General features: G+C 39.6%; 2 protein-coding genes across 4 annotated transcripts; one reads left to right on the top strand and one right to left on the bottom strand.

Moving 5' to 3' along the window:
• Positions 1-263: 263 nt before the first annotated feature.
• Positions 264-6,558, top strand: LOC105038937 (beta-1,2-xylosyltransferase RCN11). Its single transcript, XM_010914868.4, has 3 exons — positions 264-1,095; positions 2,538-2,687; positions 5,611-6,558. Exons 1-3 carry the CDS (start codon positions 478-480, stop codon positions 6,331-6,333), a joined length of 1,491 nt encoding a protein of 496 aa, XP_010913170.1. The 5' UTR covers positions 264-477; the 3' UTR covers positions 6,334-6,558.
• A 397-nt stretch (positions 6,559-6,955) lies between these two features.
• LOC105038936 (ADP,ATP carrier protein 1, mitochondrial) lies at positions 6,956-12,858 on the bottom strand. Of its 3 annotated transcripts, none has more exons than XM_010914867.4 (4): positions 12,704-12,858; positions 9,368-9,878; positions 8,185-8,556; positions 6,956-7,544 (listed from the first exon to the last, which is right to left on the bottom strand). In XM_010914867.4, the coding sequence occupies exons 2-4, from the start codon at positions 9,857-9,859 to the stop codon at positions 7,248-7,250; spliced, it is 1,161 nt and encodes a 386-aa protein (XP_010913169.2). In that variant the 5' UTR covers positions 9,860-9,878; positions 12,704-12,858; the 3' UTR covers positions 6,956-7,247. The 3 variants fall into 3 exon arrangements, with proteins under 3 accessions (XP_010913169.2, XP_073099113.1, XP_073099121.1); XM_073243012.1 differs by lacking the exon at positions 12,704-12,858 and adding an exon at positions 11,807-12,110; XM_073243020.1 differs by lacking the exon at positions 12,704-12,858 and adding an exon at positions 11,474-11,722.
• Between the last annotated feature and the right edge of the window lie 1,711 nt (positions 12,859-14,569).

Consider the following 14,569-nt stretch of genomic DNA (forward strand, 5'->3'; position numbering starts at 1 on the left):
GATAGATAGGATAGATTGTGACGAATCAGAATGAATGAAGCTGTAAAATCTTGATCTTTTCTCTGCATACAAATCAAATAAGGAAATATATATAAAAATAATTTTTGGTACTTTATATAATATTAAATAAATAAAATCAAAAATATGAAATATAACAAACCGATTTTCAACAATAAAAAGAATAATAAATAGAAATATAGTTTTTTAATATATTCACAGCTGCGTTATGGTGCGGCAGATATCCACCGTATATGACATCCGGTGAAGGTCGAATAGAATGCACTTCGACAATTCCGCAGCTTGCTAGAACGAAACGGTCGATGCCGTAGACGCCAGGTGTTGCCTGTTGAGCTCGTTTACTCGCTGGACCATCCCGAAACCGTTCCTTCGTCCTCCCCCTGGCATCTCTCTCGTCTCTCGCTCGATCGCTCGGGGCGTCTCCTCAAGTCCTCCGCTGTCGCTCCTCCGTCAGCGACGATGAGCCGAAGACAAAGTGGCCTCCTCCTCCGCACCATCCTCTTCCTCTTCGCCCTCAACTTCGTCTCTCTCGCCTTCTACTTCCTCCTCCATCCGCGCCCCTCCTTTTCCCCCAAAACCCTAACCCCACCCTCCTTTCCCGCCCTCAAGCCCTGGCCCTCCCTCCCTTCCTTCCTCCCCTGGTCCTTCTCACCCCCGCCGCCGGCCCACTCCTGCGAGGCCTACTTCGGCCACGGCTTCTCCCGCCGGATCGACCTCCTCCGCTCCTCTTCCTCCGCCGGCGGCGGGGGGTGGTTCCGGTGCTACTACAGCGAGACCCTCGCAACCTCCATCTGCGAGGGGGGCAGGATAAGGATGGACCCGGGGAGGATCTCGATGACGGACGGCGGAGAGGCGCTGGAGACGGTGATGGGGCGCGAGGAGGAGGACGAGCTCCCCAAGTACGAGCCTGGGGCGTTCGAGATCGAGGCCGGGGAGGAAGTTATCGGGCGCGCCGATCGGAGGGTCGTGGATGAGCTTGATCGATATTTGCCGCGGAAGGGGGTTCACATCCATACCATGCGGGCTCTCATGCGTTCCATGCGGTTGGTCGACCCAGGGAAGCTCGAATGTACTCAGGTGATTTTTTTTTCCCCCCTTTTTTAGGGAAATTCTTTCGGATACATCGTGTTTTTGGATTTGTGCTTTTTCCGTATTACATCCCTTTTATCCGTCTCCTATTTCTCTCTATTACTTTGCCACTTCTTTGTACATTGTGACTTCAGGGATAGTATGAGGCTTCAATGTTCTTTAGAAAGATTTTCAGAAGGTGACATGGCTGGGTGTCTCAGCCTTTGTAATTGCATAAAATGTTTATTTTTATCTTTTTTGTTTTTTTGGTTGAGTAAAGAACATTAGGTACCTTCCAGTGTGTGGTCCGGTATTATCTCAACTAAAACAATAGGTTGTAATAGGTGTGTAAGCTTGACCAATGAGGATAGTGATATGTTGAAGCAACACAATGATCTGTGTGCTTCAACATGGGATCTGCGTGCTTCAACATGGTGCAATCATCTAATTGACATGTTCTGTCATATGAGGTCTGACAATAGTAGCACTGGGGTGCATCATTCATGGGATGCTAGAATGTACTAAGTTGACTAGCATGGCGTTGATGACATTGCATTTGCTGTTACTCGGGTATAGGGAGGTTAATAGGATTCCCTTTGCTTTAATGACATAATTGTATCCAATGACTAGGGTTGTGAAGTGATGGAAGAAATAGAGAGGGACAAAGAAGAAGAAGATAGTGGAAGAAATAGTCCACTTGGAGCCCACCAAGCTTTGTAATTAATTCTCAAGTCTTCGATATTTAAATCTTGGTAATGTCCACTCTTCTAAGTATAGCAAAGTTACTAAAATCCTCCAAGACATGAATAAAAATGATACCCTTCAGTTAAACATGGTGTTCTTGACATTCTTGTATCAACTAAAAACCTCCACAACCTAGATAATATTGTATTGAGACTTTGAGCTAATTCCCAACATCTAAAATGACTAATTTTGGAGGAACTTTTGACTAGATTGTCTTGGGGGCTATAATCTTTCTAACTGGATGTCACAAATTCGCTGATTTATGCACGGGGTAGGCAGCAAAATTAAGATGCTTGGAGAATAGAGCAAACTTTTTTCTCTTGTTAGACTACTACTAGTATTGAGAAAGATGTTTGGGATCAACCATGTCCACGCAATAACAACAACTAATTCCCTGCATTTCTCCTCTCATTTTGAAAATAGGTTTAAGCGTAAGTTGCACAAACTACCTTTTTTGGTCAATTATATGCAATGTTCCAAAATCATTGAAGCAGTTGGATAATTATACAAAGGAGGTAATTGCATCGGTGGTCATGTTGAACTAATATTAGCTATTTATTATTAATGCTGCTCTGTGGAAAGAGATAGAGTGCATTTTCTTTGTTTTAGTATTCTTCATAAAGTCATTTTGAGAGTCTATTGGATCTGTCTGCTTGTTGATTTATAACTTATTAATCATTTTGTGTATAAATAATTTTTGGTTGCAGTGGGTTGATGAGCCAACTCTTCTGGTGACACGTTTTGAATATGCAAACCTTTACCACACAGTTACTGACTGGTATAGTGCATATGTTAGTTCTCGAGTTACGAACTTGCCAAATCGACCTAATGTGGTTTTTGTGGATGGCCATTGCAAGGTAAGAACCTTATTCATTTGTATCTTCTAATGACTTTAGTATCAATATAGCATTTTATTCAGATTAAAATATGTGATTAAGGAAAAGGAATAATGCATTTTGAGGGTTTACAGCACTTCGTTAGCCATTTCATTTTTTTTTTTTTTTTTTGGTCCTTGTATAAATATGCTCAATTTTATACAAATATTTTAATCTTGTTTGCCTTGACAAGTTTCAACTGCTGTAGTTATGCTGACAGCCTAGAAATTTTGGTATTTAGCCACATATAGATGCATCCTTCATTCTGTAGGACCACCACAGGTTGATACATTTACAATGGTGCTAGCCGTGCCCAAGAGTTTTAAATACATCTTAGTTGGTGATACAACATGGTAGAATATGCTTAGACAATACAATCATCTTTCTCAAGTAGCCCATAGGGAGCACTGAGCTACGGTTGAGTCTCATGAACCATTGCTGAATCTGGTCTCACAGAACAAACTGCATGGTTGGAAGAAACATATGCAGTCAGTTAGTATGTACATATATTGGATTTTGTTAGAATGGAGCTTATGAGCAAAGAGTAAAAGGAAAATTTTCCGAATTATCTTGAAGTTTAATGGGTAATTTCTCTCCTGAAACTTATGCATCTCTTGTGGAAGCTAACTCAGCAAACAAATTTTTCTCTTTTAGAGACATTTTTGTTAAATTAAGAAAAAGGAGCTCCTACTTTGCTAGGTTTTGATGAGTTTAAATACTGGAGGAAGGAGCCAAACTTTGCTCCCAAGTTGTGGTGTATCAGAATTTGAGAGACAAGAGGTAGGAGGTAGGTAGCAAGCAAGTGCATCTTAATTCACTTTCTTATAGAAAATCGAAAAAAAAAATGTATTGTTTTGTGACTTTTCGTGTTCTTCAAGGAAGCTAAATTCCATAAGCTTTCGTCATATCCTAATTGAAGCATCTTTGGCAATTTTTGAGGATTATCCTTCTGACTTCTAGATTGATGTAGGCTCAATGACATCATTTAAAGAGAAAAAAACAAGTTAAGCTGAAGGAAAAAGAAAAATATAGGAACTGGCAAAAGATTAGAAATATAGGAGGTAGGTCGATCAGAACTTTTTTCCTTCATTCAAAAGGCAATCATTACATGTAGATTTTAAATATGCATATAAAATGATGTCTAAATTACACCAAAAGATTATCCTAATAAATCTAAAGCCTTCAAAATCTAACTTGTTATAAAACTATGAATCGTTTGACAAAATTCTACTGAAAGTTAAGACCCCAAATCAATCCAAAAGAATTTTCTAACCAACTAAGATTCAAACTTCTTTTTTTAAATAAATTTTTTATAACATTCTTGAATTATTTTCTTGAATTTCAACCATTCAATGGATCTGCATATGTAAGAACAAAATAAATAGCCTAAAATTTTATTTAAATTGCAAGCTGAGGTGGATACTCTCCCTTTCAGAATTCTATAGGTTAGTATCAATGGCAGCTTCATGGAAAATCTGGGTCTTTATGGCTATAAAGTAGTTGAAAGAGTTCATTAGTACTTCTACTGATGATGACTAATAATTAGGAAAGCTGGGCTACGTTAGAGGTCAAGCCAAGGTTTGAGACCCTCTGCGTGAAGAATGAAGCACAACCCAAGAAACTCTTAACTTGACATCCTCAGCCTAAGCTCAATTTTAAGAACTAGCATTTAGAATTAGGTTTGCTTAGGTTTGAACAAGTCACATTAGGTCAATTTTGGTTGGTTAGGTCAGCGGAAGGCAAGGGATTCTGCTTCTAAAAATTGGAGAGAAAAAAAAGGGGGCATGATATCCAAATTTCATTACACGCTGAATGGGTTTGTTCTCAGATAAAGTCATACTTATATAGTAGAGCTGGAATGCCTTTGAGAGCATATGGTTGGAAGTACTCATTTTTATAAACATACAGTTGCGTTGGAGCATTTTAAGTGAACTGTTCCGTTCAAAAAGATGATTTTTTGTTCAAGCTATTAAATGAAACAAATGATGGAATGTAAAAACGCCAACTAATCTCCTTTGATCCCTCTTCTTTTTCCTTTGTCCACCCTCCTTGACTTTTAACCCATTTATATGAATTTTTATCCACCTTGCTACTATCATCTCTGACCTCTTCCTCTCTAAGCTTGAACCACCATCCTCACCTTCAACCTTAAGTCTAGTGTTTTACTCAAGTTCCTTGTCCTAATGTCATTCACCGTGCTGTGCTCTCCTCTGAGGAACACCATGGTCTGGCATCAGAAGGTATTGATAAGCTTATGAGGCAACTATGGACTAGGAGTGGTTAATGAGGAGTAAGTTATTTAAGGCTCCATGGACAAGCGAGTCCTACCTATGGCAAGATCTTGTTGTCTGGGATGTGGTAATTGACTTCATTGTGTCCATGGGTCTCCAATGGTAGGTGATGGATACTAGCCACAGGGTCATGGGTTGGAGACAATGAATCTCTGCTTGATGCTTTTCTGTAGCTTATGCCGTGCTTTTCCCACCTTCACTTTTCTCTTTTGGCTAGCTTCTCCATCTCTTTCCCCGCATGTTCCTTCGCTGGAGGGTAAGGCACAATATATTGAGAGAAGGTTAAGGCACAACTTAACCCATGTTATTTTGGTTCTTTTGAGCCCACTTCCACTTCAAAATGTGAAGTAAATGAGAAGTGTTTGAAGCCAAATACTCTCAAAAATATTCCAGCTTCATTCTACAGAAAAACATGTATATGACTTGGAAAGAGTAGGTCACCAGATATGGCTTTGTAGAATATAACTTCATCAAATTGATGAACTGACCTATTTCAGATAATAAAAGCTGCTATTCAATGTCTTTATTGTGTTTGTTTGTTATAGATATAATTCATACCTTCCTCTTTCTCAATTCAAGATTCTGTACCTTACATTGTCAATTTATGTCTGCAGTCACCGCTGGAAGAAGCTTGGGAGGCACTCTTTTCTGGTGTTAGATATGCTAAGAACTTTTCAGGTCCAGTTTGTTTTCGTCATGCAATTATGTCACCCTTGGGGTATGAGACAGCTATATTTAGAGGGCTGACCAATAGGATAACCTGTCGAGGCACATCTGCACCCATCCTCCAGGAAAACCCTGATACTCAGAAAACTGCCCGACTATCTGAATTTGGAGAGATGCTCAGAGCAGCTTTCGGTCTCCTAGGAGATGGAAACCTGCCGACAATGCCATCGGCAGGCCATAATGTCCTTTTTGTGCGTCGTGAAGATTATTTAGCCCACCCGCGGCATAGTGGAAGAGTGGAGTCTCGACTAAGCAATGAGCAGGAGGTTTTTGATGCAATTAAGAATTGGGCGGATGATCATAAGAAATGCAAAATAAATGTTGTCAATGGTCTTTTTGGACACATGCATTTGAAAGAGCAAATCCGTGCTATTCAAGAGGCTTCAGTCATCATAGGGGCTCATGGAGCTGGTCTCACTCATTTGGTTGCAGCAACGGTTGACACCATAGTGGTTGAGATCATCAGCAGCCAATATAGGCGCCCGCATTTCGCCTCCATCTCGGAGTGGAAAGGGTTGGAATATCATGCCATCAATCTCGCTGGATCATTTGCTATGCCAGCCGATGTTGTCAACAAGCTTAGCAGCATAATGGGAAGCCTTGGATGCTGATATCGTGGACAACATCTTCAAGTGAGTGATTCTTAGCGTGCAGTCAAAATGCAAGCATCCGTTTTACCCAAAAAGAGGGGGGAAAAAAAAACACAAAGCATACTATTGTTAATAAATTTTGTGCCGATTTGGCTCATGTTGTAGTGGAAGTAGCATTTGCCAAACCATTCCGGATTCCGGATGTGCTGAATCCTAATGATCGATTGGTATTGTTCCGATGTTCAATTTTAATGATCGATTGGTATTGTTCCGATGTTCAATTTGGGTACCGACAGAGAGAGAGAGAGAGAGAGAGAGAGAGAGAGAGGGGAAAGGGGACAGACCTATGATGCCGTCGATGGGCTAGGGATGTTTCTGGATGACCAGATTCCTCCTAGCAGCCTCCATTGGATTAGAACAAGGATGGCTCGTCCTTGTTTCAATTGGATTTTTTAACCCAAGCCATAGGCTTCACTGTATATGAAATGACAGACATGGAAATTTTCATCATGACTCATGTATGTCAAATGTACTTTAAGATTTATCCAGATCACGGTATTACATTTCCATGTCTAGAAACTAAAAAACGTGTTTCATAATGCTGTAACTCATCACATCCAAAAAAAGAAAAAACAGCTGTTGATTATTGCTAACTCTTGACAACATCATGTTGTTAAATTGCAAAAGTATGTAGGACAGAGAGCAGGCCAAATCACTAAAAAGTTACATCAACTAAAGGAAGGTGCACTATCAACTACAACCATGATAATTAAGGTTTGGAGAAAAATAGTCCACCAAAATATTTGTTGGGAGAATTCCCCCCTACAAAAATTATTAAGCATTAACTTAATGGATGCATGTAGACTCGAACATAAAAAATCCAAGTTTGGTTTTCATCACCGTCTGTGGAAAAATGACTTGTTCAGTAACACCCCTTAAGCACCACCAGAGCCATACTTCTTGCCGAAGACAATCAGCTGCAACTTGTCATAACCAGCAAGAACACCAGCACCTGCAATTGCACGGAGAATATTCGCACCTGCACCCTTGAACAGGGACTTCACCCCCTCATTCTTCAGGATCTGAGAGAAAGCATCAAGAGAGCTCTTGTACTTGACTGCTTCTCCAGAGGTCATCATCATTCTTCTGCGAACAGTATCAATAGGATATGATGCAAGTCCAGCACCATTTGTGATTAACCAACCCAACGCGAAGCTTGCAAAAAAGCTATCCTGCAATCATTTCAGCAGACAATATGCTACTTCTTAGCACCCACAAACATTTTTAATGCACCAAAAGAGAAATAACAGAATGCATCTTGACTAGGGGATCTTTATTTATCTAGGATGTATATGTCCTTGGTTCAATCACACAAAATACAGCATGATTTTGTGTGCAGTCCGTTCTTTAGATACGCCATTAACACAGACCACTGATTCAATCTGAATTCTAGTACTACAAGAAAACCATCAACAGCTGCAACTTGATTTTCTACAAGTGCTGTCTTGGCCATATTTTGAAAGAAAAAGGCCAAGCCTATATAGAGATTAAAAGTTGCAATTTATTCAAACCTCTTTGACCTCATCAGTAAGCATTGCTTTTGTGAAAATTAAGCATCATTGTGATGACCAGATGATCACACATATCAAACAGGAAAAATCTACAACAGTATTAAAAGATTGTGAATGAAATAAGAAAAGGCAATCCAGCGGACAAGGGTCCTGCCATGTTGGGGTCTGGGGAGAGTCGGATAGAAGCAGCCTTACAACCATGTGTGGAGTGTGCGGAAGATAACCTCCACATGGAGCAACTTTACCGTTGCACCAAGGTTAACCATTTATCAATTAAATAAACAAACGAAAGGTGGCATACCTGAAGTTTTCCGGTGAGGACAACTGGCTTCAAAGAATCATACATTCCAAAGTAAAGACCACGATACACTATAATTCCAACACATGAAATGTTAAATCCACGGTAAAGCCCAGCAATGCCATCAGATGCCATAGTCTTCCGATAGACATCAATAAGACCATTAAATTGTCTTTCCCCTCCCTTCTTTGCTGCTTTTGCGTCATTTGCCAGACGGGTACGGGCATAGTCTAGAGAGTAAACAAACAGTAGAGATGAAGCACCAGCAGCACCACCTGAAGCAAGGTTGCCTCCAAACCACTTCCAGTACCCATCTTTGTCTTTCTTAAAATTGAACATCCTCTTGAAGTAATCTTTAAATGCAAAGTTCAAAGCCTGGCAAATTGTACAGCTGATGTTATTCAGAATAAAAGAAACACAAAACAGGTTCATACAAAATGCTATTGCTATATTAAAATTGGAAAATATCACATTCCAAAATTCCAATATACAGAGTACACATTCATGTACAATCTGGTTGATCATACCATGCATGTAAGAGTGATTTTTCACATTAGAACAGCAAGAAGAATGTGCTATAATCCAAAAAAAAAGATGAGAAGGATCAGATTATTCCTTTTATGACATCCTAATATTTGAAACCAATTTCGGCATCAGTTCAAAATCCAAAATCTATAATGGCATGCCTATCCTATCTGCCCAATTGTCTGGTTTAGAAAAACTGAAGAAAACACCATAAAAACTTCACAAACTATGAATTAATTCATAGTAACCATACTGCTGATTATGTTAAAAACTTGTCAAAATGTCAACAAGCCAGGGCTCATCATTGCACAAAGACAATGACCAAGGCATAAGCCAGCTTGTTCTTCAAGTGATGGACGATCTGCAGGAGCCACTGCCCACATAAAATTTCTGCCCATTAAAGGTCAAGTTGAATTATCATCTAGACAACAATCAACATGCCAGGACTAGCTAGTCTAGCCAGCATGGGGCATGAACCTCACCTGAAAGCTCTAAATCCTTAGAAAGAAAAGCAATGATCTAAGGTATAATTTTAAAATTGATAATCTACAGTGTCATTTCCAATTATGAACTATAAACTCTTAAGGCTCAAAATATTCAAGTCTCTGCAAAAATTCCACTAATATAAGGTCATAAAGATGGAGCCTCACACCAAACTCACCTGAGTTGGAAAATAGCGAATAACATTCGCTGTATTCCCTCTCCATAACGAAGCGAGACCTTCATCTCTGATTGTTCGGCCGAAGCAGTCTCCAATTCCTTTGTAAGGTTCAGAAAGACGGCCACTCTTGATCATCTCATCCTGGTTCTGAATTAGTAATTTCACACGCTCAATAGGAGCAGCAGCAGTTTTGGATACTGCAGCTGACACACCACCCATAAGGAAATCAACAGCAAAGCCGGCAAAACCTTTTTCTGAAGGCGCATGGGCAGAAACAGGTGTCAACATAGGGAGATCATAGCTAGCACTGGAAACCTGCAGCAGAGGATTCTGCAAGCTGCCATTTTTCCCTGCTGTGTACTGCCTCTCATACAAAGAGGGCATATAAAAGCCGCAGTTGCGAGCCTGCATATCTGGGGAAAAGCTGGATCTAAGATGGAACTGCCCAACAACCTTCTGGATGACAGTTGGACGGTTAATCTCCTCTGCCATGGCTTGCCACCAAAAGAACCTAGAAGCAACAACACAATTAAGGTCATGATTGTGTTTGCATAATCTTCAAACATTCCATTTTGAAGAAATATTTTCTCTAGATGGATATAATATAGAACCAGCAGCATCAACAACTTTAGTAAAAAATTAAAAAGGGGAGGACACGTTCTTTAACATGTTGTTTAAAAGCATCACATATAGATAAAGAAGAAAAAGCAAAATATTGTATTTGATGAAATAAAACATTGCGAATATATAAAAAAGTCCTACCTTGGAACCAAATCAAAATATAAAGTTCACTGAACTCATGGATGTTATTAAACATCTATAAGTTACACTCATTTAAAAAAAACACTAAGCACATAGAGGTACAAATTATTAATATACAATAGTTTTCTTTACACATGCCCACATATTGTGCGAATGCAATTCAAAAACTTAAGTATCCTTCAGTATGTACAGAGATCATATACTTGAAAATCACATCTTCAAGCTGATACTCGTTTATGCATAGAGCAGATCGTTACATTCAAGACACTCTCTACAATATCCCCTACTTTGATGGACACACTCAAAACAGTGGGTCCTTTAAAACTTTGACAGATAAAAGAAATTGATCATAAACTGCCTAGGTATTATACACGGCAAGGATCCAAGGTATTATACACAGCAAGGGTCGAAGGTTATAAAAAAGTTCCACACCTTCACTTTCAACATTAATACGGACAAATATGAAATAATATTATTTCACTATAGCTTAGGAGGAAGTTACAGGCACCATAGAAGTTCAAACAAACATAAACTTAATCCACAACTCCCACATAACTGTGCATTAATATGGTACTTTCATCTATAAACAGTATGTCTCTCAGCAACTATGTTCTGCAGACTGTAAGTGTAAATCTAGGGAGTCAGGTAACTCAAAAAAGCTCCACCAGCCTTAAAATAATTGCAAACTTCTCTGCTATTAAATTTATCAAAGCCATTAGCATACAATAGCGAAAAGTGAAACATGCTAAAATATGTCCAGGTGGTTATATATGCAATCATAATTATAAGTTTCAAAAAAAAAAGGAAACTAAGATTTATGACATTCCAATATCAAATACTGATGTGATATCACAATACTATGACTTGTTTTTAACAACTAAATGACAGGAGGAGGTACATCAGTATTGCTTGAAACATGCTAAAATATGTCCAGGTGGTTATATATGCAATCATAATTATAAGTTTCAAAAAAAAAAGGAAACTAAGATTTATGACATTCCAATATCAAATACTGATGTGATATCACAATACTATGACTTGTTTTTAACAACTAAATGACAGGAGGAGGTACATCAGTATTGCTTAACAACTTTCCAGACGAGCACTAAGGAAAGATAAAAAGACAGATAGAAAACTGAAATGAATAAAATTGAGAATGTAATGTAACAAAGATCAACTAACTAAACAGAGTCTATACTCTGTAACTTAGACATCCTAGACCATTAAAAATTGTGGCAACAGCACCAACAAAAACAACCACCCATACTGTCACATATATTACCCAGATATTTAGCAGATAGCATGCAACCAAATAAAATAATGATTTTATCTTTGTGGTTGTACCAGTGATTATTGTTCTTTCGTTAATCAAGTCGTCAACCACTATGAATCTATGTGGGCCGCTTATATTCCATTATTGAACCAAATTTGCTGGTTCGTTTACGCTTTGCAACACAATGGAGAAATTTGTCGTCTTATGGGAGCTGAAAACAGAAGGACAAAATTTCCTTTTCATGTCCGTTGTTCTAAACCATGACGTAAAAGATAAACAAATTTAACCAATAACAAAAAAGCTGATAACACAACTTTCTGGGAAAGTACACTAGAGATCAGTATAACCTTAAGAAAACCAAAAGTATGGGAAATTCTGGATTAAAATTATAGCCAACTGATTACCAATACATGTAAAATAGCATTTCAAAGAATATCCCCCAACATGATTGGTTAATCCAGAGTTCCACAATTCAGGTAAATCACTGAAAAAGGAAGATGGGAATTTTTACAATATTGATAATATTAACAAAGGTAGGTACGATATTCACCAAAAATTTTAAAAAAAGTTTTCCAAACCACCGCTAGTGACCAGATATACAGATATAACTCAATGTACCGCGGCAGATACGCCACCCTCCAAAAGAGAGAAAAAGAAGGAGAAAAAGAAAAAACATTCCAAAAATGCACTTTAAATAATATAATTCTCGATGCCTTCCCTATTCATCGGGGATTCTCCAAACTACGATCAGGAAAAAAAAAAAAAAAAAAGGAAGCAAAGATCATACAATGCTTATTCGAAAACAAAGGGATAAAAACTCGAATCTACGAAATCCAACGAACCTTGTTCGTAAAAGAAAAAAATCGATCACATGTTTTCAAGAAAAGAAAAATATAAAGATCAGAGAAACCTCAGACACACCCTAAAACAAATATGAATATAAATCCAACATCTCATCCAGATCTACATTGAAACGGACCAAAACATAAAAGAATATGGAACAAACCTTCTCCGGTCTGGATCACGGTTAAAGAAAGAACAAGAGAAAAGAAAGAAAACAAACGGATCTCGAAAGAGATAGAGAGCGATATCGACGCCAATCGGTTGCTTAAATAGCGGCCACGAGCCGTTCATCTGCCGCAAAAACCGGCAGATTAGACATTAAAAAAAAGAAAACACCGTAAGAGTCGATCGATCGGAGGAAACGAAGACAACCAGATCCACCAAAAAAAAAAAAAAAAAAATCGTTCAGAAGAAGTCGAGAGTGAGAAATTGTTTGGGAATGGGAGTGGAGGGCTTACCGAACGAAGGGGGGCGTCAGGCCACTGAGACGTATATCTTTCCGAGAGCTCTCCGCCTCCCGCTAGAAAGGCAAGGAGAAGCGAGAGATGGGAAGCGAACGAGGCCGATGCGACGAATGAGGGGATCCGCTGAAAGGTTCGCGCCTTCTATTTATTTACACCGCGTTGCCCGTTGAAGGAATGGTCCAACCTTGCCCGACCCTGTCCGCATAAATTTTTTATACGGAACGCCTACGATCGACCGTCTGTTGTTTCCCATTATCCAATGAGAACCGCAAGATTTAGAAGACCTTGTAGAAATATTTATGCGGGTTCCCGTGAATTACATTCTCTCATTTAGGAAATGTTGGAGAGATATTATTTGATGTTATTTCTTTATTAAATTGTCGATTCGCGGTAACCGCGTCTACGCTGTAAAAGTTAAGGAACGGGTTCCCGTAAAAACCACCCAAGGAGTGTCCCCCAGTTGTTTGAACGGTAAGGATGGGCCGTCAACTGCGTCGGGGAAAATTTTGTCTCGCATCGGTTGGTGGCAAGAGGCGAACAGGATTGGACGGTTCTGATCGTTAGTTGGTGGCAACCGGCAAATCCGACGGTCTCTGTAACGGAGGGGATGGCGCTGTAGTCGTACATCAAAGAGTGTCCCCGCGTTGTTTGAACGGTGGGGATGGGCCGTCAACTGTGTGGGACTAAATTTTTTATCTTGTATCGGTTGGTGGCCAGAGGCAAACAAGATTGGACGGTTCTGATCGTTAGTCGGTAGCAACTGGCAAATCCGACGGCCTCGGAAACGGAGGGGAAGGCGCTGTAGTCGTGCATCAAACTAGGCTGCTTTCGTGTCGTTTAACGGTGGCAGTTGAAAACCCGTGCGGGATTCGAGCTGCGAGAGACATAACACCAGAAAGCCTCTATATCCAACAGAGAATTGAAGATATGCTGCACGCGGTGGGACCCACACATTTCTGGAGGAATAGAGTGCAGGATTGGAGGAAGGAGTCTTTGGTACTGTCTCGTGGGATTGGGTGGAGGTGGGCCGCCAAAACCGCGGCGGCTGGACTGTCACGTGGGAATGGGCGGCTGAGAGGGGGACAGAACATGGGAACGGGGAAGGTTCGGCGACGGCACGTACTTTGTTCTTAAAAAAGGCAAAAAAGTGCATACAAATCGCATGCTAATAATGGTAGCCTTCTTAATTTGACTCCACCTAAAAACATTTTTTTTTTTAAACTCTTCCAACAAACTCGCAATCCGGGGTTCGATGGATGGGAGACGGAGGTTGGATGGGTGGACCCGGATGCAATTTTTGACCGGAGTAGGTTCGACCGTGCTAGATCAGTGGTCTGGAACCATTGACTCAGAAAATTCCAACAAAAGAAAAAAAAGTTCCAAAATGTTACGTTATTTTGCGGGTCACAATCATGCGGGGGGTGTAGGAATCCTTCTAGCGTCGCTATTTAAATTTCCACACATGGCATCTTGGTGTTTGCGTGGCAGCTCCGCTATATACAGGTTATGTTCTAAATTATTTTGCAGATTCTCTTGGATTGCAGTTTGGAGTGTCAAGGTGTCAGGTTGTACTTAAGTGATTCAGATTTTTTTTTTTTTTTTCAGATTCTAATATTAGATCCACATTCAACGTAATTTAAAATTGAGTCGGATTCCGATCGAGTTCATAATCAAAATTTTTTATCTAATATTTTATTTGAATCTAGTTGGATCTATGTAAAACCTAGTTCCAAGTCAAAAAATTCGAGTCCAACTAGGATCCAGATCAATTTGGATCAGATTCGAGTTAGATTTGGATCATGTATATGACAAATGACAACAAATTTCATGCATTAAGAGAAAAAAAAGATCGTATCCTTA

The sequence above is a fragment of the Elaeis guineensis genome, chromosome 1, assembly GCF_000442705.2.
Source record: "Elaeis guineensis isolate ETL-2024a chromosome 1, EG11, whole genome shotgun sequence".
Lineage (NCBI taxonomy): Eukaryota > Viridiplantae > Streptophyta > Magnoliopsida > Arecales > Arecaceae > Elaeis > Elaeis guineensis.

Bases quoted from the DNA above. Each gene is read 5' to 3' on its own strand.
- LOC105038937 (XM_010914868.4), top strand. From the start codon at position 478: ATGAGCCGAAGACAAAGTGGCCTCCTCCTCCGCACCATCCTCTTCCTC. The intron at 1,096-2,537 runs GTGATTTTTTTT...TTTTGGTTGCAG, and splicing joins GGAAGCTCGAATGTACTCAG to TGGGTTGATGAGCCAACTCT. The intron at 2,688-5,610 runs GTAAGAACCTTA...TTATGTCTGCAG, and splicing joins TTGTGGATGGCCATTGCAAG to TCACCGCTGGAAGAAGCTTG.
- LOC105038936 (XM_073243012.1), bottom strand. From the start codon at position 11,826: ATGCTATTTTACATGTATTG. The intron at 9,879-11,806 runs GTAATCAGTTGG...TGTTGCTTCTAG, and splicing joins ATGCTATTTTACATGTATTG to GTTCTTTTGGTGGCAAGCCA. The intron at 8,557-9,367 runs GTGAGTTTGGTG...ACAATTTGCCAG, and splicing joins TTCGCTATTTTCCAACTCAG to GCTTTGAACTTTGCATTTAA.